The sequence below is a fragment of the Varanus komodoensis genome, unplaced genomic scaffold (genome assembly GCF_004798865.1).
Source record: "Varanus komodoensis strain SLA01 unplaced genomic scaffold, ASM479886v1 scaffold36, whole genome shotgun sequence".
Lineage (NCBI taxonomy): Eukaryota > Metazoa > Chordata > Lepidosauria > Squamata > Varanidae > Varanus > Varanus komodoensis.
In genome coordinates this window covers 5983075-6010476 of record NW_025335873.1, presented here as the reverse complement: position 1 = coordinate 6010476, position 27402 = coordinate 5983075, and the positions used below count along the sequence as shown (strand labels likewise).

Genomic DNA, 27402 nt, shown 5'->3' with positions numbered 1-27402 from the left:
CCTGATTGCTTTCAGTGTCTCTGGCTGCTAACTGTGTTCACCTCCGGACTGGCTTGGCTTGGCTTGGCTTGTAGAAGAGATTTGGCTGAGCCAATTTCTCATTGTTCAGATCCTTCGCTTGCGATATTTTTCTGTTAAATCCACCTGAAAGTCTCTGCGTGTCTCTGTCCCTTCCACCAGCTGTTTACCTTTTCCCTAATATTCAGGATTTTTGCAAACCTTCCTCTTATTTTATTTCTTGTGCATTTCTGCCCTTGTACCCAGCATTTTGTGCATGCTTTCCCTTAATATTCACTTTGTATATAGTTTTGGTTGCTTGTTTGGAGAACAGCATCACATTATTCCCTGAAAACTGAGGGATAGTGGCATCCTGCTTCCTGGAGGCGCTGCCAATTTTCCCAGGGGATATCAGGATGAAAACTGAGCAAAAATAACCTCTGTTCCTAGCCAAAATAGTCCGTGCCAGGATAACTCACAGTCTTTTCCCAGATTCATCCTCCCATTCATTCCAGCTATTGGAAGCATGTTAGATATCTTCATGATGCTATGGACTGGAAACCTTTCCTCACTTTGCATCCGTGCTCCTGGGTTCGGCTCACAAATGAAAGTACTGTGGTTTGGGGTCAACTTGGGAAAATGGGAAATAGGTGGGATTCTGTGGCTGGTTCTGCGGAGTGTTGAAGGTATATTTGGGTTATATTCCAGTGGTTATGACTCTATCTTGCTGGTTGTGATGGAAGAATGTTTGGGGTATACAATCATAAACAAGGCCACCTGCACTAGAACAACCGTTTTTGGTTCTGTAAGTGTTTCTTGGTTAATGAGGCTTGATTGATGCTGGAAGCAGATCCTGGAAATGGGGAATCCGCTCTTCACCCAAGCCAACAGGTTCCCTGGGAGTCTCCCAGCGACAAACTCCATATCAGAGAGGGATCCATTAATATTCTGGGAATTGCACTGAAGATTGACTGCCTCATTAGCAGGCATCGTGTGGAACCCTGACAATAATTAACAACTCAACGGTCTTATTTGCTGGCCTATCACAGAAGTATTCAATCAAAAATGTAATTTGCTCAACGTTCCCATTTAGCATGGAGAGAATATTCCTTCAAAGTTTTAAATAGACTAATTAAGAGGGAAGAAATACAGGGGGAAAATTATTAACAGTATAGTTTTAATGGGAAATTATTGGAGCGTATTAATAATGCAATAACCATTTTTAACAGCTGTCTGTTAGTTTGTGGGCCAGGGGTAATTAAATTAGCCACAAAGGGTTAGTCAAATTAAGTTCTGGGCTTAACATGGGGACTTCAGGCATCCTGGACTGGTATGTGACAATGAATGACATGCCACTGGAGCATCCAGAGAAAAACTTAATGGACAAAAGCCCCTCCCTCCCTTCTGTCCATCCAGAAAAGTTGGGAGTTTGCCTTGATTGAAGCTTGTAATTTATTCAGCCGACACAGACTAAGTCAAGCCTGAAATGTTTCTAGCTTGATCCAGTGTTGGAGTGGGTGGCTGGATGGCTTGGCTCTGCCGGTCCCACTCTCAAATCTTCATACCATGAAGAAGTCCACAAGAAGTAACCCGCCTTCCACCTAATCTTTTTGATGGGGCTCTTGGCACATCCAAGGAGTTGGAAAAATGGTGGAGAATGCAACTGAAAGCTTAAAACCATGTGCTTTGGGTTAGATGGGCAACACTTGGTACAGTTAACACATTGATCATTGATGTGTATTGATCTTTGACTCATGGCTGCACTGCATTATTGATATAGTGAATGTTACTGCTGTTGATTCCAGTAAGCAAAACCCCCAGGAGTTCAGGAGACTTGACAACTGAATTGACAAAAATGGTGTGTGCATGCTTGTGAGTTTTCCTTCCTTTTAGCAAGGTCTGCAGTGTGAGAAATAGGTGATAGACTTGCAGGGAGTTTGTGTATAATCCCAATTTATATAACTCTTACCCAGGGCAGGTCTTGCCCTTCTGCAAAGTGAAATTGCCTGCTTAAACCATTGCCAGCCTGGAGGTGGTGAGCCTTAGAGTGATTCTCTGGGGCTGTGCAGCTGCCCTATTTCCTCCTCCAACCTTCTAGGCGAGGTCCGCTCTCAGCAGACCCCCGTCCATGGATTCTGCAGGGCCCAGCTAGCTTCTTGACTGTTAGAGCATCACGACAGTGGAACCAAGCTCCTAGGGAGGTGCTGGACTCTCCCGCCCTGGAGGCATTCAAGATGCAGCTGGACAGCCATCTGAGAGGTATGGTTGAGCTTGGACCAGGCATTGGACCCGATAGTCCTCTGGCCCCTTCCAGCTCTACTCTTCTGTGATTCTATGTCACCTTCGAAAAGACATTTCCCTTCTGGCTTGTGTAAGAGGGAAGGTCTCCTTCCGGATTGGTGCTCTTCCCATATGCAAGTTTTATAAGTGCTTGTACTGAAAGTAATGTAAAACCAATGCTTAAATGGCTAACTTAGAAAAGGCACTGTAGTCGTCAATTGAACATGCTTCCATTAGCAGTGGGGGAGAATGCGTTTCTGCTGGCTCTTTGAAAGGAACTTGCCGAGTTTGCCTTTGCCAAGTCAATATGTGAACTGGAAAGCAGTTATCCTTCAGTATTCACACCTTCCATAATTTAATAATGCAGTTCACCAAGCAATTAAATGCCTATAAGATGTGCACAGTGGGGGAAAGTGAACACAGAGATGTATATGTTCATGGTAGTGTGGAGGGAGAGACGATAAAACAGCAAAACTGTCTTGCGAATCGGCGTGCATTGTTGCAATAGCCAAGGACTTCGACCAGCTGGAGGTGTGAGCCAGGGATGGACAGCTGCAGCAATGTCCGAGGGCCATTTTCACTTCTGGGCACCCCCCCCCCCTTCAAATCGCAAATGGCATTCTGGATTTTAAAAAGAAGGAGCCGTGTACTAAATTGAGGTTGTCTGCAAGTGTGCAACATGCTGTGCTGAGTTGTCTGCGAGCTTGTCACTTTTATCCTTGTTGCACTCAGTGATGCTAGAAGTGCCTTCTGCTGGTTGTCTTACGAACTGTGCTGTTGGTGACATGGCAAAGGGATAATGGGGGGCACATAGGAAGAGCATACAGATGGGTGCCTGCCTGTTTCTTGTCCTGGCACACACTGCCTGCTGATTTGTTCTTGGGAGTTTTAATCAATGTATAGGTGCAGTGACGGGTAGCTCAGAGGAAAGATCTAATTGACTTGTCCAGATAACTCTGAGAGCAGATAGGGGCTGCAGAAGGGTGCAGTTGCTGCCTAATAGCCAGAGAGAGCCAGATAAGTCTCTTTTTTATCCCAAGCTTCCTGTCTTGTTCAAGGAGAGGCTAGACATGCATGTGGTGGGCATGTTGTGAGCGGAGCCGGCTGGAGCGGGGGTCAGACTAGATGACCTGGGAGACCCCTTCTGACTTGCTCTGTTTCTATGTCTTTGCTGTGTTGTGGAGCAGTAGTAGTGGCGGTTTCATTCCTATCAATTGTTGCATTCAGTATCGAGTGGGAATCCAGCTGTCCAACGTTATAATCTTCTCTGATAAATTTGTCCAATTCTGAGGTGGAAACAGAGGGGCGGGGCGGGGCAGAGGGCTTTGCAGGTTCGAAGTGACCTGGCTGAGATTCTCAGGCAAAGCGTGAGAGCTGGCTCATCTCAGGAAAGGAGGGAAACATTTAAAATTGGGTGGGGAGCAGATGCAGGGGGAATTCCTTGACCCAGGCAGGGGATGACAGGCAAAGCCAGCAAGAAGTGCTCGGTGTTGCCACTGTCTAGCCCTGAAGCCATCTGAGAGTGGAGCAGAAGCTTTTCTGGAAGGGAAGGAAGAAAGGGGAATTCAGTTTGGATTCAGCACTTTACATGGGCAAATGCTTCTTCCCGATCTCAAGGACAATGCTGCTATTTCGACTGCACAGTAACAAGACAGAACCAATCAAGTGATAGTGCTTCTAAGGTTTCATCTAAGTCTGCTAGAGAAGATCTGCCCAGAACATTCAGGCTGTTTTATTCTGCTACTTCTGCTAAGATACAGCAGACAAATTTGTCTACACAAGAAGTATCTATTAGGCAAATGTACAAATAATCTGCATATTAGAAAGTTACACAAAAATACACTGAGTTTTTGTGTGGGTTGGGGAGGGACAAAACTGATGCAGAAATGGAAAAATGACAAATAACTTGGAAAAATGACAAAACTAGGAGGAACCAAAATTGATAAATGCACTCATCCATATGCATGGATTGACTGGATGTCTCAGCCATCATGGTTAATAATATGGTTCACAGTAGGCAAACCCCTTTCCGCAGTATAGGATATAATCCCAATAATCTAGAATTATAGAATGGACAATCCTGGTATCCCCCATCCAAGTGCTTTAACAAGTTAAGTGCTTACCTCTCCAAAACGCTGAAGAAGGCAGGGTACATCTTAGCTGGTTGTTCAACTGCAGCATCTACAATAACCATGTAGCTCACTATTTACTCCCAAGGAGTGCTTCTCCCTTTGAGAACTAAGGAAAAGTCCACACGAGGCATGAATTTCTACCGCTGAGAGAAATGAGTCAAATGAAGGTGTTCTGGTGTATAAATCTTGAGCTTGCAAGATTTATCCCCCATCCATTCTCACTGGCATGTCTAGAAGAGAGAAAAGTTTGATTTAACATGTTGCAGCAACAGAAACTGTAAATGTATGGCATCCCTTTTCTGCCCATATTTTATAGAATCCAAGGGGTCGTGGGGAATAATTGGCTCTGTAAAAAGAATAGAAGACTCTTGGAGTGTTCGCAGTGCTGTGTAGAACTTCACAGCTATTTCCACTTTCCTACAGCAGGTTTTCCTTTCTCCTCCAGTCCGATCGTAACAATGTTATGGCTGATAACTCAGTTCAACTATTTCGGAGTGTGGGTTCTGGTTATGACTTTGGGTTTTGAGGCATCTTGAGCCTAAATGTAAGCTTGCACAACAGCGGGGGGAAAGGACCACCCCTCCCTGGAAGGTAGCATGCATTGCATATGGATGATTTTGGTTTCACCCCGGCCTCTCTAGGGAAGATGAGGGAGAGAGCAATTTGTCCAATATAGTGGGTTTAAAAAAAAAATAAAACATCAGAGGTCTTACTAACACTTCCTTTAGGCAGAAAAGAATCGCAGTTTGCTGTAATAGCATTACGCTTAACCACATTAAGCTTCTTTAATACATGAGAAAGGGCTTGGTTCCAGACCAGAACTGGTAAGCCTCAGCTCCAAGAATCTGGTCCACATCCTCGGCCCATGCCAGTTGAAGTTCACCCATCACAACTGGGGAAGCATGAGCTAAAGTGACACCCTCTGGACCTGTGTCAACTGTGTGGAATCCACATTGGCCCACACATGATGGATCTGATCTGCAGAGTGTCACAGAAATAGGTCCAGTGGTGCATCTCTTCTCCTTGTCAGCCAGGACATAACGGACTCTGGCCTCTCGAAAAACATCTGCAGAGCAACTCTGAGCAGACAAAAAGATGGCAGAGAAGTACAGCTTTTCTACCACCTCCGTGGTAGTAAACCTTTGGTACCAGAGTTTCAAATGTGAGCTAACCTGTGTTTGATTTGCTAGTCCTCAAAGTAGCTGAAGGGAATGTATTTTCCCAGTAATCATATATTGGACTTGTTGCCTTGAGGTTGGCCTGGTCTCAAATGGGTGATGAAGGTCCACCAACCAAAGATGCTCCTGGTTGGACATGGCTCAGCAGATGCATCTACAGTGTGGTAGGATACTTGGAGATATGTCTGTGGGACATCTTGGTGAGCAATCACACTTCCAAATCGACCCCTATACCACTGCTTTTGTGTAGAAATATCAGCAGTCGTTCCTGATCGCTCATGAACACCTTCCGACTTGTGGTGAGTAGGTGACCAAAATACAGGCTGCCCTATATGAACCTCTCTGCTGGAAGTCTCCCCCACAATAGCTGGATTCTTGAGGACCACTATGGTAGAGTAGTTCCCACTTCCTCCTAATTCCCCCGCCACAGGTGATATTCTTGGTATAAACCCCCTTTTCAAGAGCTCTATCAAATGTCCTTTAAGAGATGATTAATCTCCACTACTGTCATCCCAAAACCACGAGAAGCCCACCATTGTTTGATGTGGAGGTTGGTTCTGGGGGAGGCATGACAGAGATGGGGAAGCATCAGAGAATGGAATGGAGGGGGCACTTTCCATCCCTCTTACCACACAATTATGAGCAGTATAGATTATTTTAATGGTAGCACTGCCTTCATCTGCATCACTGCCATCTGTTCTCCTCCAATTATGAATGCAAAAACCCAGCATGTTTCTCCATTTCAGCAGTAGAGAATGAAATATAAGTGCTATAAAAGGATGCATCGCCTTTGAACAATGCAGCTGCCACCTGTGTGCCCATTCTTTGAACAGGGCATTTAGCACCTGTGCGCCTTCCCTCACGCTTGGGGCCCCCGTCAGGCAAGAATCCCCTTTTGAGACCGGCACAACTTCCGCATGTGCCAGTCCGAGCGCCTGAGGTGTTGTTTCCAAGTTTGCCAGGAGGGAAAAGCAACTCACCACATTAGGCTGGCATGTACACCTGCAATTTGAGAGGATTATCGGAGAATCAGGACACTGGAGAAAGTTTCTAACAGCTTGTCTGTGCCCGTGCTCAAGCTCCAGGTGATGGGGAGTGAATGGAGACTTTTTGTAGGTTTTACAGCTCGTTGTTCTCTCCCGCAAGCCAGATCCACCTCCCTGCCCATTTTTCCCTGCTGTCCGACTGGGCCACTTCGTCACTGGGAGGCACCATTTCAAACTTTTGAAATTTTTTGAAGTTTTGCTGTCCCACGAACCAAGCCACTTGTGTGGCTGCTGGAAAAGCCCCGAGAGGCGAGGGAGAGGAGGCGCGGCTGCAGAACCCTGCTGACAATCCTGCCTAGAGGACAAGATTCCCCTCTCCGTCCGTCCGTGGGCATCTCTCCCTGCCGCTGTGCAGCTCGCCATGGGCTGCTCTTCTCCAGTGCCTAGCGTGGATGCACGAGGCACCCCAAGGGCAGTGTGTGTGAAGACGAGGGGTGTTCAGCCAGACTTCGCCCCTCCCCACTGTTGGGGCAAGCCTGTCCATGAGGGCCCGGCTTCCCTGAGTGCCACCCCTGTCCAGATGTTGCAAGTGGATCCTCTGGCTGTGTGTGTCACTGGGGCAGAGGGGTGTGTGTGTCACGTCTGGCTTGGCAGCGTGATCCAGCGGCATCGTTCTGTTCTTGACACACGGGCCATTGTGCTTGACGGCTGCTAATTATAGCTAAACCGGATGGCAGCAAACGAAGGATGAAGAAGAAGAGCTGTGAAGCAAAAGACCAAGGCCGTGTTCCTTGGCATTTCAGCTGAGAACCCTCTTGCTCTGTTCAAGTGCCTGCCTTCGGCAGCAGCTTCTCTGTGTTTAGAAAAATGTCAAGAATTGGTTTTTTGGGGGAGGGCGGGGGGGGAGACAGCCAAAGCCTCACCCCCCCCCCTTGCTGGAGTGTTTTGATATTTCATTTGCGATGCTTTTCAAGTCTTGCCCCTCAGAGATATAATGGAAGCCCAGCAAATCAGGCTAATAATAAAGGGGCTGAGCAGCATTCGAAAGCACCTTGTTCCCAGGACCCATTAATAGCAACAAGTGGAACCCTAATTCATCACAATCGTCAAAATGCTGTGTGCTTCCATCACCCATTGTATTTCCTCCACATCAAATATTTCACAGGAGTTAAACTGAATAGGGTCCCCTCGTGGCTTCAGAGCCTATCCATTTAAGCCCTTCCTTTACAAGTAAAGAAAACGGAGTTATTGAGGTGTCTGGCAGTGCGCGCTGCTTTTTTGGTGGTCCTTTGCACATCTGGCGTGGAATTACTGCTTGATGCGGCAGCTGCCACAGACAGCTGGGGACAGACCTGCCTCTCCCCTGTGTGTGCACAGCTGTCGGGGTATTGCTTTTAAAATTGCGCAGCAGTGGAAGGATTGGCTAGCGGAGAGTCGGAAAGGGATGCTTCTGCGTCCAACGCAGGTCTTTTCTGGCGTGTGAGTCTGGGCTGGGGGGATGGACAGGCCTGATGCACAGAGGGGAAGCGTTCATGGGTGCGGCTCGCCGCCTTCCTCACCACGAGCCCCGTCTCCCCTGTTCAATGCACCACCGGTTGGCCTAGGAGGCCACGCCAGCATGGAAGTGGCACTTGACCGTGTTCTGAGCAAAATCTGCTCCTGAATGACCTGCTGTTTAGTAGCCGGGTTCCTCAAGGTGGAAGCAGTGAGGGGCAGGGGGCTGAACTCTTGGATCTCCACCCACCCGCCTTCCTGGCTGGGCTGGTCTGGATAATCATCAGCTTCCTCCAGTGGCTGCTATTTGCATTTTCCAAACAACTGGCAAAAAGGGGTTTTCTGTTGCATCTCTTCACTTTGCTCCTTCCCCGTCCGCATCCCCTTCCCCGTCCCATCCCTGTCCCTTTCCCACGTGTATTTTCTTAGCTGATCCATAAGCGCATTCTTCACTTAAATTAGAAGATTGCAGCCAAAGGCTCAGCGGGTCAGCTGAAATTAAGGGGTGAGATCTGCAGGGTGTAACTCAATGGTAGGGAGCCCAGCATGGCACGCGAGTGGCCTTGGGCTCCATCCAAGGTGTTCCCAGTGAATGTGGACCTGGTGCCCTGGCTAGGAACGACCTCCAAATCTGCCCTCTGTCTGAACAGGCAGCAGAACATTAGATGGATCAGTGACTTAGTCGTCACATTCATAGATGCAGGACATGATCTCAGTGTTAGGAGCTGGACTCCCTCCCTCCTCCTCGCTCTCAAACAACAGACAGTTCTTTATTTCCAAAGTACATCCAGCAGTGTATTAGCCAACAAAGAGTCCCTGAGCATTCACAGAGTGGTTTGCTGAACCCAAACTAGAAACTGTTTCCGAGAAACCTGTTCAGTAATCATGAGATCCACAACTTAGGAATATGTCCCTGTGGAGATGGGCAAGCCGATTAGCTTTATTCAGAGCCTTTATTTATTGATGTATTTATTTAAATTTATAGACCACACTTGTAGCCCTGTTTGGGCTCTCTGGGCTGTGTATACTTGCATTACAATTGACATTAAAATAAATGATTGCAGCATAAATGCTACAATACAACAATATGGACTCGTATGGCAGCTTAAAACAACAATTTAAAATTCACTATCTATATAGAGAAAGTGCGCAACACACACACACACACACACACACACACACACACAGAGCAATAAAAATCAATTGGAAAAAGACCTGGAGAATAAAACCATCTTTGCCTGGCAAAGGTTCCAGGTGGACTTCTTTGAGAAGCCCATTCCTGCGTTGAGGCGCAGCCACTGAAAAAGGCCTCCTCCTATTTGTTATCCCTCTCACCTGTTTGAGGAATGGTTCTTTAGCAAGGGCCTCTGGCTCAGATCTTAAGGATCAGGTAGGTACCTACAGGAGGAGGTGGTCCTTCCTGAATGGAGGAAGAACTCGCTGCTGCTCAGGGGGACCAGCCCCCTGACCTTGATGGCCGCAGACAGTTATTTGCTGAAAGGTGGGATGGAAGCTTTCTCCCCTTCCGTTCCTCACCCCCACTCGACTGTGCTTAAAGAAAAGAAAAGAAAAGAAAAGAAAAATGGAGGCATTTCCTTGCCTCCCCAAATTGCAGAAACAACCCTGTTCAGAACAAGCCGTACTTTGGGCCAGCCACCGCTGTGCTAGGCAGGAGCCGTCCTTCAATCGGGTCGATGAACATTTTCCTGTCTTTTCAGCTCTCCTTAGAAGTTTCTCCGTGCTGCATTCACCGTGCAACACATTTAGGTCTAATTCTTCCCCACCATTCCTGGTCCCCTTTTGTATTTCCTTGCATACCTCTGGAAAATAGGTAAAGAGCTTGTATGCCTCTGCGTGTGTATATGCGGCCCTTTTTGTATCAACCGCCTTCCTGCTGCTTGTCTTTTCAGAGCTGGCAATGCATTGAACATTCACTTAGTACCTTTTGAAAGGAGGGCGTTGTGTTTGGCAAGGTCCTTCCAGCATTCTCACTCTTGTCAGTGGGAAAAAAAGCCAATCTTTACCTTATCTTTGTGTGAATTAGAATGGGTCATTAAAGCCCCAAAAGGGGGTTTGGAAAAGATCTTTTGACATACCAGTGAGGGTTTTCCAGGCACCCCCCTCCCCATCTTTGCGATCCGATGCTGCTGCAAACATTCAAGGTGGAGAGCGGATTCCAAGGGGATCACATCAGGTCTCCACCCCTCCTACCAATGCCTCACCTGTGGAATTGCCCTTCAAACTCCACATCCTTGACAATTATTGCTTGGAACAGTGTTGTCGTCAGTCCTGACTCTGAAAGGGTAAGGGAGACCAATTGGACTCAGGGCTGGATCAACCACCATCTGAAGAAGCTGCTGCAGAACCAGGTTCAAGCAAATTGGCTCCCTTCTCTGAGGGTTTCTCGCATCAGGATATTTAGGTCGCAGCAGCTCCGACCTTCAGAGGAGGCCTGATTTGTGAGTGGAAGTTTCAGCCTTCCACCTGTGGTCCGTGCGCAACTTACTGTTCTACCAGGCCTCGCCTAACCACCATGCGCAGGGGAAATGGTGCTGCATCCATTAATGGGCAAAGGTCCCTGCTTTCATCAGCTCCTGGAGAGACAGCTGGGTGACATCAGACGCACACAAAAGCCCATGGAGTGCAAGAAGTATATTTGGTACAGCATCTATGCAAAACTCAAAACATATAAACGCTGTGTGACCATTCACAGCACGGTACCTGGCAACAATCGTCTCCATGGTGTTGGGATGTTAATTGAACACCTGCTGTGGAAGGACATGAGCCATCAAGAAAAGCCAGTCTTATTCCATCTTTCCTGATAGGTGGATGTTTGGGGACCGCTTAGGCCGGGCAAGCACTGCCTGGCAGTGGCTAGTAAAGCAATCCAATGTATTTCCTCTTCCTCTCTGTCAGTTTTACCGAGTTCGTGTTTGCTTGTGTTTTATACCACTTTTCCCTGAAAGGGAGCAAGTGGAAAGATAAGACTCCAATAAAAGAGACATTAAAAAGACACAACTGCCTTGTCTTTTATTGTGCCGTAGTACAGAAACAGTTGAACAAACTAACATGGTCATATTTACTACTGCTGTCGGTCTCCCGTTTGTTGGCTAATATTCTGCCAGTGTAGCATGGAATGCAAAGGACTGGGATTCTGTATTAAATGTACTCTGGGATGGAGAAATACGAGTATCTCTAATTTTCTCCTCCCAGGGGAAAAATGCAACTTTTGGGATGTCAGGAGTAGAACTGTAACAGAGGATCTTTTCGGGAATGAAGAATCAAAGGAAATGGCCAGATCATTGTATTCCAGTGTTTCCTATGCCGCTGTTCTCTGTGTTTCTAAACCCAGTTTGTGTGCATATTTGTGTTTGTGTAAATGTTTGTGTGTCCATGTGCATGCACGTGTGTGTGCAAATACTGAATTGCAGGATCAGCTTTATTGTTTTGACAGATTACACTGTTGAGTCATTCAAGGGTGACTGTGCCTTTAATTAGAAGTTTCCTCTCCAGCCTTGTGATTACTTCCTGTTTAGTAGGGTAGGAGGAGATTGGTGATGAATTTTTCAGGTGCTGAATGGATTTGTTGTTTCTATTCCCCCGAGCAGTGTTACTGCCTTCTTTCCAGCATCATGCCGGTCTCTCGTAGTACAATACAACTATTTCACAATAAATGGAATGAAACGAAAGGGCATTGATAATGAAAGGAAACTAGTAAGCAACCAGTATAAGCATAAAGAATCTGGCAGAATAAGGGAGAATTCATCACTAGGACTAACCATGTTAAATAAATAGGCAATAATAAGCAGAAGCTACAAGTAGGAAACTTCTGATTAACATTGCAGTGGATCTTTGTTTAATAAACTTTGAGCATGTCTCATGCACATCTCTGAAGGGGAGAGTTGAAGTACATGCTGCTAAAGCAAACAAAAATTAATTATCTCCCAGCTACTGGAATGCATGTGTAGAGTGAACTTGAAGGTGCTGAAAATGTATACGTGGCCTCCTGTATATGCTTATCTTTGCTGATTCTCTTTCCCTTCTGGCAGGTGTTTTGGCTGTCCATAATTCTGATTTCTCTTGGAAGGGACTGTTACCATCCTAACAAAATATTGCTACCATTCAGTAAAAGGGATCCTAGTAGAATGTTATGAGTTAGGTACAAACACATGCGCATATTTGCATACCAAACTTAAAATATGTTTGGTCATGGGGAAAAGAGGTAATGACGACCATATTAACAAGTATGGTAACAGTAGTAAAGCAGTATTAATAATCCCCAAGACAACATTGTTTAATAATAATTTAGTTATAATTTTATCAACTATGCAGCACCTCCAGTTTGCAAATAAATTCTCAGTCATTACTTTTTTTTAAAGCACACTGGAAATGCATTGCATGGGAAATGAGTTAATTAGTGTTCAATTTCTAGAAATTACTCTCAGTTACTAAATATTGCTGCTAGCAATTAGTTGTTGAATAGACCCATCTTTTTGCTGCTATTAATAATTGAAGTTATTAATAAATGTGCAAATGTGTTGTGGTATCCAGCAAAATGTGAATCTGCTCATTTGCAAGGGCTACTCCAGTTATGAAAATATAATGTAGGTTCACGGTTATTGTTTCTGAACAGAAGGCTAAGGAGAATCAGTTGCTTCTAAACACTGTTCCCTTTCTTAGACTGTAGAGGTAAGACAGTTGAATGTTGCCGTCTATTTTGCTGAGGCAAAATCATTAGCTTCGTTCAGGCACAACACCAAATCCTGGTAAGAAAGTCTCACTGTGGTTTGTCCTGATGTTCAAGCCCGAGAAACCATGGTTTGCCATTGGAATCAAAAATATGGTTAGAGGAGCCTGGGTGAACAATTCTGTGTTAGTGAAAGCCCCATCCAGATGTTATCCTTTGGTAGAATATACTAGCACATGGAAGAGACACCAGGCTGTATACATTGGCCTGAAATGCAATGCCCTTCTTGTGAGCTGATAGATTTCTGGCGTACGGCATTTCTTCACGGGCCATAGTCTGGTTCAGGCCAGATCTGGTGATATCACTGAGAGAGGAGAAGGGAGTGCGGAAATTTATCTATGCCCCATTGGCAGCTATTTTTATCACTGGATCCTGATAAAGAGGGCTGAACACGATAACCCTAAAACAGCAAAAAGTTTGCAATTTCTGGAATTATTCAAATCAGTACTTCATAGTTGAAGTACGGATGGGTGCATTCAAATACAATCCAGTGCATATCTAGACAGAAAAAAGCAAGGCGGGGTGGAAGATGCTTAGACCTTTTCTCTGTCTAAACATGGATAAAATTGTACCCTCCATCTATTTTTGGTCTGCAGCACTTCAGAAAATCTGTTCTATCCTATTTCCTGAGCTTAGAAACTGCATGAAAATGTTGATCTAAAAATATGCTAAATATGCATTTAAACGCATATCTCAAGCACATTTACTATCCAAGTGTCATATATATATATATATATATATATATATATATATCTCTCTCTCTCTCTCTCTCTATATATATATATATATATAGAGAGAGAGAGAGAGAGAGAATAAAAAACTGCACCTGGATTGCAGGTAGCCTGGAAGACACGAATCAGATCATACCAGACTTTGCAAATACAGAATTTGCCAAGCCTTCTTAATTTAGTGCATTGTGGGCTGGTTTTCATTGAAGTAATAAACTATTTATCAGCTGCAGAAGTTGGATATCATAACAGAATTATCTTCTACACCAGAGCAAGTGAACAAGCAAGCGTGTGCATAGAAAAATAGCATGGCACCAACATGATCCTTTCCACTCTTGTGCTCGTTTTCTGCATTGAGGGAGTCTCATGATGGTTGCTTTATACAGAGGAGTCACACCAGCCCATACCTGCAATTACCTGGGCAAATATTTGCCAACTCTTTTAGGAAATAAGCCCTATTTAGAAGATGAAGGAAGAGACAGCAATGAGAGTACATTTGAGATAGTGCTGAGAGAGGCAGAAACACCAACCTAATTAAGATTCCTTGGTGAGCTTTTGCTATCTCAAAAGTGACTTTTTATGTTAGTATAAACACATCCAGTTTGTTTGTCTTGCAATACAAAGTTCTGTGATTTCGTGCTGATTCTGCAACTGATCTTTAATTTTCCATTGATTAGATTTATTTATTGAAATTTATTTCTGGAAGTTTTGTGTGTAACCCTGTCTATTCCCATTTCCTACCCACCCTGCAAAACTTGTGTGTTTCCATTTGCCTGTAATTTGGAACGCAAGAGAAACATTTCCTGGGGTACCAATTTTGCCCTAGTATTATCAAGCGAGCATGTGAAAAACGTGTATCTTTGCAGTCACTGTTCTGATTTCTGTCGTTTCCCTTAGCCACAGCTTTCTGTAACCTCGCTGACTTGTTAACAGTAGTTTATTGTCCTTAACAATCTCTGGAGCCAAAGTTGTGAGTTTTATCACCCCACTTCAGGCTTTTGTTGAACGTGTGATCTTTTTTTAAAAGTGCCTTCTGCTGTGAAATTGAGCACACCGCGTAATTGAGGTAGTAAGAACCACAGCAAAGCCGGATGCAAGATGTATAATTTCCCACACTCTTTTCTTGATTAGAGTTTATCACAGATATCCAATGTCACATGCTTTGTCTTAAACTTCTACAAAATTCTCTGTTGCCAAGGAGACCAAGAAGTGCTGGCAGATGGATAGATATTCGTCTTCATGGCTGCCTCATCCTTGCAGCTCTTAAAACAAGACGGGCGCCTGCTAATTAGATCGCTCATGGCTCTGGCTCTGGCGGGGGACCCCCATCCTTGGCAGGAGGGGCCGCTCCTCTCTGGTTCGTCGGCTTTCCCCAGCCTGGGGTCGCGATCCGTGCTTCTCCCTCCAAGCCGTATCAGTCTCGGCAGAGGTTCTTTGCTTAATGAACGTTACTGTTACTCAGGAGTCTCTGAGTGTGTGCAAAGGGGAGTGTTGAACCCTTTTTTCTGTTCATTTCCTGAAGGTCTCCTTGTGAGCCCCTCTGAGTCTCAACCCTGGGGGAGACGCGCTGTGGAAATGGGCCGGCCCCCGCCCCTCCTGTTGCGCCCCCAGTTGGGATTCCCCCAGTGATGATGGAGAGCGGCCAGGTCTGCCTCTTCAGTGGGTGGGAGTTCTCCATTCTCATTCTCCAAGGCTTCCCATTCTGATCTCCTCCCTCATGCTGTGATTCCTCAATGCTCCCATAGCCAGGTTGAGTGCACATGGTGGGCACGTCGTGAGCGGAGCCGGCTGGAGCCGGGGGTCAGACTAGATGGCCCGGGAGGCCCCTTCTGACTCGCTCTGTTTCGATGTCTCCCCATGTGCCCTGGGGCTGATCTCCCCCAGGGCCACCCTCATGGGGTCTCAGGACCTGCAACCACAGGTGGACTCTGAGCCACTTCAAAATCGGCCTCGGCCTCGGAATCAGAATCATCAGCAGAACCAGCACGGGGAGCCTCCCACGAGCACACCTGAAGATCAACACACATGACACCCCGTGCCCTCCAGCTCCCATCATCCCTGGCATGCAGGCTGGGGCTGATGGAACCTGTAGTCCAACATATTTGGAAGGCACTGCATTGGGAGAAGCTGCTTTGCATGCAGGGCAGCTAAGAAGGAATCAGGTCCTAAGGGTTTGGAAAGACCTCTCTCTCCCAAACCTCTCTCCGGCTGCCCATCAGAGTGGATGGCACTGCCCAAGATGCCCAGATAGTTCAGCCTGGTAAAAAGCATCTTTCCATGGTCCGGTCATTTCACTCTTGGCATGTGCAGTGCTGGGCTTCGTAGCTAACACAGGGACTCTCGCCTAAATGTGCTGTTTGGCAAAGTCTTCCTGCTCTGCTCCCAGAAGGGTCTCTCCCCCTTCTCTTGCTCTCTCTGAAGTCAGCTCTCCCCCACCCGCTCGGTGAAAGTTGACACTCTCTCCCAGCATCATTAAAGAAGAAATCAAAGTGAGTGCAAAGGAGACCAGCACACAGCCTCTGCCGGGTAATCCTGGTGACCACAAACCCTCCCAACCAAAGGATCTTGCAACAGGTGTTTGGACTGATTCCTCAAGAACCTATTTTTGCTCTTGTGTGTTTTTCTTTGCAGGCTTAATCCAGGAAAGCTGTTCTTTTTTTATTCTCCTTTCAAAAAGAAACCCGCAGTTCTCAAAGTTCTGCTCTAGCTGATGTCTGTGGGGACCAATTTTCACAGTTGGCAGCCCCGCAGATTTTCTGAAATCCTGCCTCCGTAGTCGCTGGCCTGGTTCAAATAGAACAGCAGACAATGCACAAGTTTGGGCTCACGTGCACCCACTCCTTCCTCCTCCTCCTCCTCCTCCTCCTCCTGCACCTGTGAAGAAGGTAGGGCATTTCCTTTGAAGGAAAGAATGCAATGCACCCGGCTTCTTTGCCTTAGAAGTTGCTCAACGCTCCTTTTTGCACTCTATTTGCTACCTGTCTTGGCAATAGGCTCTCAGCATGGGACCGCATTGCAAAAGGCAGCAGAGGAGTACAAATTGAAGCCACAAGACAAAGACAGGGGGTTGTTTGGAACCAGAGAAGGTCTACTGCTCAGATGCAAGAACACGCTGCAAAGGAACGGCATATATATCTTCAGGCGTATCTCAGGCATCATAAAAACTGGAGACACTCTATGCCACTGTATATTATACAAACATTGATAATCGGCAGACACTCCTGACACCTTTTATGGTTATACAGTAAGATTTTCTCTGTCATTTGGAGCATGAACTTCTGGGCCCTCCCCATGATGTCTCCCCCTTCCCTCTCTTCTGTGCTCCACATTCATTTTTCGCCCGTTTTGTCTTCTCGATTGAACTCTTTGTCTTTTTTATTTCTCTGTCTGGCTGCCTGTTCGGGTAATAGCCTTCCTCCTTGCCTCCTCCATGCCCCCGCTCCAAGTCTTCTGCTGGATGGAGAAATGGGTGGAAAGCACCGGCAGGGGGATGGAGGGGGATCCAGCTTGCCAGGACACAGTTCCCTCCCCAGGAATCAACTCTTGCACAAACTTGACGTGTGCAGAATCCATCAAAGCGAGTCGTCCCGTGGGAGATCCCAGGCTGCGAAGCATTGCGGAGATACTGGAGCATCGATGGCATGAAGGTCTGCTTTTCCGTGTCCTTGGAGGACCTGCAAGCCACCTTCTCCAAGAGAACTTTCTGTTCTCACCTCCTCCTGGGTATGGCAGTCGCCTCTCCCATTCTCGCAGGCACCTGCTCTTGCCAGATCTTCATGTTTAAAAAGTATTTAGCCCGATGTATTAAACAGATCTATAGCCCAAACCCAGTGCTCTCTCTCACTCTTCCCTCCTCTTCTCTACAGCAAAGAGATGGGTTGCCAGCTGGCTTGACCTCACTGGAGCATGTGGCTCCTGCACTCCCAAAGAGGAAAATACGGAACACAGCCAGCAATTTACTCAAGTTCACGAGCCTTTTTACAACAATGGCACCTTTTCTTTTTCAGAAGAGGGTGCTGTTCCTTCTTTCCCATTCTCCCTGCAATGTTGTGTCATCCCTCAGCGTTCCTGTGCCCAGTTGCCTCAAGCCTGAACTTCCAAACACACTTTTCAGGGCTTTGAGGTTTGCCTTGAAGCCACACTCTTTGTACTGTTAAACAAGAGACGACAAGGGAGACTGGGAAACTCAGTGACTGTATCGTGCGATGCCCCAGGTCCCTTTTTGCTGCTTTCCAGACTGAGCCCAAAACCATGTTTAATCCCATCTACCCCGACTTTCAATGTGCGTTTTGCTGATGTCTTAAATAGATGTTTTTAACTCTGTGGATGTGGATTTTATTTTTATCCATGCATCCTTTTCTTGCACTTTATAATGCCCCACAGCTCAATGTCTCTCTGGGCAGTTTACACATTTCAAGAGCACATAAATAACAGCATAATCATGTTTAGATAACACAGTGAGCAAATATAAATACAATGGCATCAACAACTCACAGAAACTGTAATCAGGGTCAGCACTGGGCACAGAAACAACGCTTAGAAAAACAGCATTAAAAGTATCAGCATCTAATACAATACCTGGAAAATGAAATGGTTTTCCTGTGGTGCAGAAAAGAAAGCATGGATGGCACCAATCGTACCTCTCAGGAAACTTGAGAGGCAGTGTGGTGTAGTGGTTAAGAGCATGGGACTGGGACTCAGGGGACCTGGGTTCGAGTCCCCGCTCAGCCATGGAGCCAACTGGGTGACTTTGGGCCAGTCCCAGACTCTCAGCCCAACCTACCTCACAGGGTTGTTGTTGGGATAAGATGGAGGAGGAGAATGATGTAAGCTGCTTTGAGCCCTTTGTAGGAAAAAAGGCAGGATATAAATCAATCAATCAATCAATCAATGTTCCATAAAGGGGTGCCACTGCTAAAACGGCCCTTCTCCTGGTCACCACCTGTTACTTCGTTTGAGGAGGGTTTTCTGAGAAGGGCTTCAGTGGATGATTTCAGGAGCTGGATAGGAACATAAGGGACACGGTATATTTGGGTATCTTTACTTCTGCTGTAATCCACTCTTGATGCTCTGTTGTCCAATGAGGAGGCAAAATTTCAAATACTTTGAATGTCAGAAAAGTTCTACTCTGTGCTCTTACTGCAAATGTTCAGGTTCAGTAAAAGAGTGATCCACACCGAATGTGCAACCTCAATCCTATGGCGCTCAGCCTTCCTTATGGTCCAGCTTTCACAGCCATACATTGCAACTGGGAAAACCATAGCCTTGACTATACGCACTTTTGTTGGCAGGGTGATGTCTCTGCTTTTTAGTATGCTGTCTAGATTTGCCATAGCTTTCCTCCCAAGGAGCAAGTGTCTTTTAATTTCTTGGCTGCAGTCCCCGGCTGCGGTGATCTTGGAGCCCAGGAAAATAAAATCTGTCACTACCGCCATCTATTTCAAATGCAATCCCAAACCAGGCCTTGGTGTTAAATGTCTAGAACCCTGTGCTTCCACACATCTCTCTTCCAATATGCTCCAGTTAGCTTCTTTTCCATGCAAACTGCTGTTAGATATTACACCCAACCTAGCCAAGGAGAGACGGTGCATGCCCTCAAAACCCAAACTGCAAGTACCTGCTTGGGAAGAGAGAAAGGACAGGGTAAGAGGAGGCAGCTCGTGAAACCCCAAGTGATGGTTGGCCGTGATACTTCATACACCCCAGTTTGAGCACGGATTGGCCTGTGGAGGGAGTGAGGCTCAAAGAAAGAGTGTTCGGTATATTCACATCCCCTGCTTCGTGTGCATCTTGTACCCAGTCCTGGCTGAATGCGCAGAGATCGGTGACATGATAGAGGATAGCAGACAGCGAGAAAAGGTTCTTAATGCAGGCATGGCTGATACAGGGCTGCAGATCTTATAATTAATGCTGACATGATAAAGTACGGTGAAGTTGGCTATTGCTTTTAATCCTCGTGTTAATCAAATCTCGGGGGCGAGTTTCCTTCCGCATTTCAGAAGATGAGGGTTCTTTTGATGGCCAAGTGCATCCTAGCACTGCTATTCTGGTAACGTGGCTGTGGAACTCTGCTTCAACCTACAAAGGGGAAATAAAGATGGCAGGAATGGTAAAAATGTCATCAGAGCTAATTATATGCGTGGGTGTGTAGGGAGGGAGGGAGGGAGGGAGGCAGAGAGAGAGAACAAATAAGAGAACGAACAAGCATGATGACTGGTCCTTAGGGGATACAATCTAAAATAGGCATTGCATAAGTCTTTGTACGAAGTTGCATGGTATATGTTTTTAATATTCTAAGCAGCCTTGAGTCTGAGAACTGGAGTTAGGTATAAAAATGCAACTAAGATGAATAACAATAATAGATGTGGGGAAGCCACAAGCAAACGGGGGGAAATGAGAGGTGCTAAGCTGGGCTTCAGCAAGGGGCGGCATAGAAATGTTTTAATTAATTAATAAATAAATAAATAAATAAATAAATAAATAAATAAATAAAGGTTGCTTCGATCTCACCTAGTTTGGCTTGGTTGCAATAAAGTCTAGGGCGGTGCACCCAAGCCAAGGTGGGTTTAGAGGAGGGACTAGGGGGTGGGTTGTTCTTCACCCTGGCTGGGGTGCTTGCTCAGGTGCTTTTAACAGTCCCTTTCCTCCTCCAAGGGAAGAAGCGATGTTGTCAACCTACTTCGAAACCATCAATGACCTGCTCTCTTCCTTCGGGCCAGTCCGAGACTGCTCACGCAACAACGGCGGCTGCACCCGCAACTTCAAGTGTGTATCAGACCGTAAGGAGGATTCAACAGGCTGTGTGGTATGTACACCAAGATGCTCATGGCAGAAGTAGTTCCTCTTGTGAGGGTCTAGGGAAAGAGATGTTGAATTCAGTTGTTGGGTGCAGTGCTCACGTACGAGGCAGCCAGTTGGTTGGTTGACCCCATTTAAGGCTGACACGCATGTAACATCTACCATGTGGATTACCTGTGCATTCAGGGTGTTTTCTTGCACAAATAACCCACAAGTTCACTGAGCCCAATTTGTACCTGGCCCCTGGCATAGAGAGGTTTAGTCCTCCCCCCTGTTATCGTTTTGTGCCATCATCTCAAACACAGGACAACCCTATGAACGAAAGTCCACCAAATTGTCCTTCCATGAAAGCCTCACTCAGCTCTTCCAGCTTCAAGGCTGGGATTGCTCTGTGGAGTTGATCCATCTTGTACCTGCTCTTCCATTTCTTCTGCCTTGGACTTTCCCTAGCATGAATGTCTTCTCCAGGGAGTTGCGCCTTCTGATGGGATGCCCAGAGTAGGAGAGTCTCAGGTTGGCTGGTTTGCTTGCTTGCTTGCTTGTTTTCCATTTTTGCTTCATGGGACAGTTCTGGCTCAATCCGATCTACAAATCACTTGTTTGTCTTTCTGTCGATCCAGAGTATTCCCCCGACTGCAGCTCACTTCTCGTGTGTGCAGGCAGGCGGAGAGGGATGGATCTGACCCAGATCAGGATTGCAAAATTGTAAAAGATAGTAAAAGCCGCATTACCCCTTATGCTGGAGTCCCGATCCTGATCAAAGCCCCTTGCTGGCTGCATGTGAAGCGGAAAACCTTTAGAAAAACCATTTCATTGACACCAAGCATGGTTTGAGCCTTCGGGAGTCAAGCAGGCAGTGGCACTGGATTTCTCACTTAAAGTTCAGCCAATACCATCCTTCCTTTCCGCTGGGCACTGGCTTACAAATCCAACAAGGGAACACGCATTTCTCATTCCCATTTGGGTACTGGGTTCTGTGGTCCATTTAGGCTCGGGTTTGTTGGGATCACCTTTCCTGCCCTGGAAAAACTCAAACCAAAAAAGCCATTTCCCTCTCCATCAACTCCAGCCTGGCAATGAGCGAACTATTTTTCCCCCCAACTATTATTTTTCATTCAAGAAAGTTTCCTGCACACTGCTTGAAATCTCCCTGCAGCAGATCTGGTTTGAGGAGGTTTAGTTCAGTAAAACCACTGAAGGATGTTTAAATCAAGCAACATTGATTTAAGCATCTTTTCCTCCTCGGGCCCTGCGCCACTGACCTCTGCTTTGTGGGCCACTACACCATGCAACATCCTGCAAACCAATATGATGTTCGGGTACTTCATGAAAGAGAACGATTCCATCCTAGTCAGATACCCATTTTAGATGTGAAAATGCATTATGGGAGAAATCAGAACTAAATGGCAGTCGTGTTTTCCTCTATTTTTTGTATGGAGTGTCAGAAGAAGAATTGGGGGTTTTCTCCATTCAGCAAAGTAGACCAGGAAAAGGAAAATCAAAGCAATGGATGGCTGCATGAATTGTAAGGGAGATCAAGCACATGAACTGCAGGCTGCGTGTCTGTGCGTTAGAGGAGAGATGATCAAGGACCACATATCTGCACACCAATTTGCTCCGCATCTCCCCTCTCCAAAATAAAATGCTTCTGAGGGATAGTTCCTGCTGTATGTCAAGGTGGTGGGGATGGAACCAGACGATATTCCCTTCCATTTCCGTGTTTGTTTGTAAGCTTCTGCTGAAGGCAAGTTGGCTCTGCAGAACCTAACAGCCTTCCAAGATTGGACATCAGGTGCTTGCCTCTAGTAGTCCAGGAGACGTGGGATTATCGGACTAATGGTCACAAAAGACCGCACAACCGCTGCCTTCCTTTTCTCACCCCTTTCGTATCCTTTCTTTACAACTGCTTTCTTGAGGAAGGGCAGGGAAGAACACGCTGCAGCAGGGAATGCTTTCTCTGTCCAACAGGGTCTCCTTTGCTCCAGATATTTGCGAGTGCATCTTTCGGTCTTTCGGTAGTCACTTCTCTGGGCAACCAACCTTTGGCGTTCAGCACATGCCGGACATAAAATCGACTGCCCTCGTTGCTGTTCTCTGTACTGGAGCTGCAGACATATCATGCCTCTGAACATGTTTTCTCTCATCTCCTTTCCATTCCCAGCCGATTGTATCTTCACTGCCAAAACCGTTCTCTCGAATAGCAAACTCTTCGCGTACTCATTAAGATAGATCACTCTGGCACCTTTTGATTTTTTTCCTAGCGTGTCAGCACCTACAAGACGCTGGGTGTGATTTGGCTGAAGCAGGAAATAAAAACAGCTTGCTCGTCCATGCAGTGTCCCCTCCCTCCCCTCCCCACACGCCAGGTGCTTGGCTTTGCCATCTGATCAATTTAATGCCTCCTCGCTCTTCCACGCATGCACCAGGCCCGCCTGCTTAATCTGTGCATCAGCGCTTGGCAAAAGGTTGCTGTGCACAGACGCAGGTGTGTTCTCATAGCTACCTGTACCTACCAATCCTGCAAAAACAGCTCTCTGGTAGCTAGAAGCTGGCACCAAGTCGCTGCCCAAGGAGCAGGCTGGACTACAACTCCCATCAGCCCCAGTCAGCTTGGCCAAGGGTCAGGAATCATGGGAACTGCAGGCAAAGTGTCTGCCTCCGTGTGGCCTCCTCCCTCTTTAAAGACCAAACTTCAAAAGCATGACCAAGAGTCTGGTTTGAACGGAAACGTTCCAAAGAGGTTACAGAAAGGATGATCAAGGGGAAGTATGAGAACATGCTGTGTTTCACCTTCCATTATTTTTAGGCTTGGAGGGGAAGAGCAGTTATTTGTCTTAATCTGTATATCAGCGAGAGGACAAGTTGTTGGTGAACTAATGCACTGTGTGAATCAATGGAAGTGCCTGGATTTGTACCACCGTCTCGTGTGCGAGTCTTTAAGGCTTCAACACGCAAAAAAGATAATATGGGCTGGAGTGTCTGTGTGCACGCCTCCTCCTCCGGTCGGTGCAATCACTCACTTGGCCAGCCTCTCTGCCCTCTCTCCGCTTCTGCCCGTCCTTGTCCTTCCCGACAGGATGTCCTTGGACTGATTAATCGGTCCTTGGACCGATTGATTCCAGCCCTCTGCATTAACCCTCATCTGCGGAGCTGCCTAGCACCCCGTTCCCCTCTGAGCCTGTGCCAGGACTCTGCCTTGAGCCCCGAAGCCGGGCCCTGCTGGTTTGCGTTTTCTGTGGACGCTCATGACTGGAGGGGGAGCTTGTTCACCACGCAGCAAAGCTGATTTGCAGCAAAAACAGCAGCTGCTGCCTTTGGACATCAAACAGTGCTAACGAGGTACTGAACAGAGGAGCTTTGCCAGCACCCCAGCAGGGTGTGTTCTCGGGAGTGATGGTGTTACACACCCCTCTGCTTGCAATGAAAGGCCATTTCTGGCCCCCTCCCCTTCCACTGTCTCCATAAGAGGATACGGCAGGTTCCCTCCCCGAAACTCTTCATTGCTGGGTCCCCCGCCCACCCACGCCAGGTGTTTTTGAAGAGCCGGGAACATCTGTGCTGTGCTTTTATTAAACATTGCCAACCAACTGGTCACTAATATTTAAAGGATGCAATAGAGTATTTGAGAAAGGAGCAATTTACACTCCACAGAAATACTCTGTTAAATATCCTTTTACAAGTGTGATAATGAAGAAACGAGCTAGGGAAGGAAAAGAAACCCTTTAAGACAATTTAGCTCACTTATTTCCATTCCGTGTTAGGAAATGGTATAGTAATGAGGCATTTCTGATGTTCAGAAAGTAGAACCCATCACCTGACCTTGTTGTTAATGAGGATATTTTGTGTAGCTGCTGAAAGTAATGGAAATAAACAGGCAATGGTCCGGATGCTCATTTTCTGGCACAAATGGACCATTGGCTCCTTTAATCTCGCCTTCAAAGTCCCTCGTTTTCTCAGTCCATTTTCAGTTGCAATGGCAACATTAGGTACCATGACCCGGGTTCCTGGCCATCTGATAGAAAACCCAAAAGGAACATAACAGCAGCAAACTCTGCCCCCTCCATCCTTCCATGTCTTGAATCAGTCCAAATCGTCCAAAGCAGGAGTCCGTGGGGTGACCTTTATGTGTTCTCCCAGGCACGTAAAGCCATTTGTCTGTGAAATCCACTCTCAAAGCTGGGAGAGTATACGGAGCCGCTTCATACCAAGTCAGACCAAGCCCCTTATGTAGACCATGAGGACTGGGTCCGTACTCTGCTTTTAGGAGAAGGCTCATAGCCCAGGGGTAGAATACATGTGCTGCAGGAAGGACATCCTATTCATGTTCCCTGGAGTCTCCAGGTGAGTTCAGGAAAGAACCCTCTTTCAAACCCAAGGGACTGGATTCAGACAACAGACTAACCCACACTCCATGAGGAGAGGAGAGGAGTGGAGAGGAGAGAAGAGGAGCAATCCTCCACTTCAACATGTGGTCACCCATCCAGCTGCAAACCCGCACCTTTCCAGCTTAGCAAAGGTGACTCAACATGCAAGCTCAAGGTTCAGCTTTGCAGGCCAGCTGAAAGTCAGTGGTTCTTAATCTGTGAGTAGGTGTCAAACCATGGATCATCAGAGCTGAGCTGACAAACCATGGTGGACAACCCACAGTTCCCCACCCAGAGACAAAACATGGGTTCTCTACATGATTAACAACCCTAGACTAGTGGTGCCTTATCAGCTACACCCGTGTGGTGTGGCTCACCTTTCCCAGCCCTGCTTGGAGATGCTAGCAAGAAGACCAGGAGATGCCTGAATGAGCCAACCACAAGAGCAAGGCCAGAACAGGTCTTCTGCAGGTCTCTCCTGCAGAAACCACTCCCTCTGCCCTCCCATCATTGCACCAGTTTCGTAAGAAAGAACCAGGCACTGTGTATCACTACAACCCACTTACATGGTTGGATCTGTTAACCTTTCTGGGCCATGTGGACTGTTTGCAGGCACACAGCTTGTATGCAGCAGATCAGACATCTAAAGGATATCAGGACATTGGGATATGTTCGCCTTAGTGATCATACATGCTTTGCTGTATGCATTGAGAAGTGGGACCTGCAGCACAATGTTGTAACATGGAGAGCTCTGGTTCAGGATTCCTTGCAGCCCATCACAAACCTACTCCATTCCATTCCTTGTGCCACCAATTTTTCTTCCAGTTTTGAGCCCTTGACAGGCAGCTTTCTGACCTAATATGCTCGTAGCACATCAAACTGCTGTGCACCCCACTTCCACAAACACTTTTATGTTTCTCGTTCCCTCCAAAGGGCTTAACCCAACCCCCTTCCCCACGTTGTAGTGCTGCAAATCTCCTTCATGTGCAAAGATGGTGCTGTTTTGTCTGTGTAAGGATTCACATTTGAGGAATTAACAGGGAACCAGGGAGGGGAAGTGGGTGACCAGCTCAACAGCCTGTCCTCCTTCTATGCCACCCAGATCGCCATGTTGACCACACTCTTGCCGCGTGGCTTTGGAATGCATCCAATGTGGCTGGCTGAAATACTATAAGCTAAACCAAATGAAACGTACGGTTTTGCTAAGCTCTTGGCTAAATTAGCTGATATCTGAAGCTTGTTATTGAAGGTATATATGTTACAGCATAAGTTCCTGGACTCCCCTATTTGCGTCCATCCCAGTCCAATGTAGGATTAACTCCTCTCAGGGTTGGAGAAATGGAGAGAGGACACACACCATCGCTGACACTTGCTGTGTTGGTCTTTGGCCAGATCTAGCAGGGTTCTCCTTATTTCTGAGTCTTTATTAAACTAGAAGCCTGTGTGGAAAGCGCAACAAATGCAAATGAACGCCATTGGTAATGTGGAAGGCGCCTCCCAGAGAACGACTTTGAAACCCTGCAAGTTGTCTAGTGACCCAAATGAAAAGGAATTATTCTCTGAGGATGCAGGTCTGTCAAACAACCAGAAAGGCTTCTGCTCTGACGGAGTTCCTGAGAGCGCATTATTCAAGATGGCCTTGGGATTTCTAGGCTTCGTTTCCCACTGTAACCTTGACAAATGTCTTTTGAAATGGCTGCTGCACCATGAAAAGCAGAAGTGAGTTGGAAATAGCACCCCCTTGCTCAGCAGATCTGTTCTTGGTGTGTGCTTACAGACCTTCTGACTGACTGCGCAGGCAAGAGCGAAGCTGTTCATGCTTCTGTCCTTTTCTTTTGTTATTCCACCCCCACTTCCATTCAAGGCAGGGATGAAACATCTGGCTTGAATTGCCTGCATAGTGCACTCCAAGGGTACTCCCCCCCCCCATAGATAACGAGTCTTTTTAAACCACAGCTTAGCCAAACATTTCCCACAAGTTGCCTTCCCCACAACACACAGGTGTTTTTGAGGTCATTCTTGTTCCCACGGTGACCCTTGGTCCAAGCACAGTGGACAGTTTGACAGGGTGGCCAGTGGAAGACACCCTCCCCAAGCCCGAAGGCCAGCTTCTCCAACTTGATGTCCTTCAGATAATTAGATTTCAATTCCCTTGTTTCTCAACCTCACTAATAATTGGGGGTGTGGGAGTTGGAATTCAATACATCTGGGAGACTGAGAACAGAAAGAACTCATGCTTTTGCCTCTGCTAATGGTGAGCCGGATGAATGGAAAACCACTGGAGAATGTTAGTGAAATCTTTCCCCTAATTTGTGCTGTGCCCACAAATACGGTAGGGAATTTTGTCATTTCTCCGAAGCCCTAATTCACAAGCTCAGTGCTTGAGTGGCCAGGAGTCTCGTGCCTTGTTCTGGGAGGGGAGGAGTTCCGAGAATTGAAACTCACCTGCCAATCATTTAACCAAAGAGTTATCCTACTATGACGTTTGTGTATACCACCTTTTTTTCTTTTGCGGGGAACCCGAGGTAGCTTTCAGAATCCTCTTCCTTCTCTCCATTTTATCCTCACAGCGACCCTGTGATGGAGCGTAGACTGAGTCCATGCCTCAGTGCAGGACTCCAAGGTCAACCGTCCCTCCCAGAGGGCTGCCCAGCTGCATCTTGAATGCCTCTAGTAGGGGAGAGCCCACCACCTCCCC

General features: G+C 46.8%; 1 protein-coding gene across 2 annotated transcripts in view; it reads left to right on the top strand.

Moving 5' to 3' along the window:
• ASTN2 (astrotactin 2) overlaps positions 1-27402 on the top strand; it is a 301533-nt gene that overhangs the window by 111172 nt on the left and 162959 nt on the right. The window contains exon 9 of one of the 2 annotated variants that reach the window (XM_044439905.1): positions 20197-20347. In XM_044439905.1, the coding sequence (XP_044295840.1) occupies positions 20197-20347 (151 nt within the window). Of the gene's footprint in view, positions 1-20127; positions 20348-27402 lie in introns of those variants that run through there. The other variant, XM_044439906.1, reaches the window with a different exon arrangement.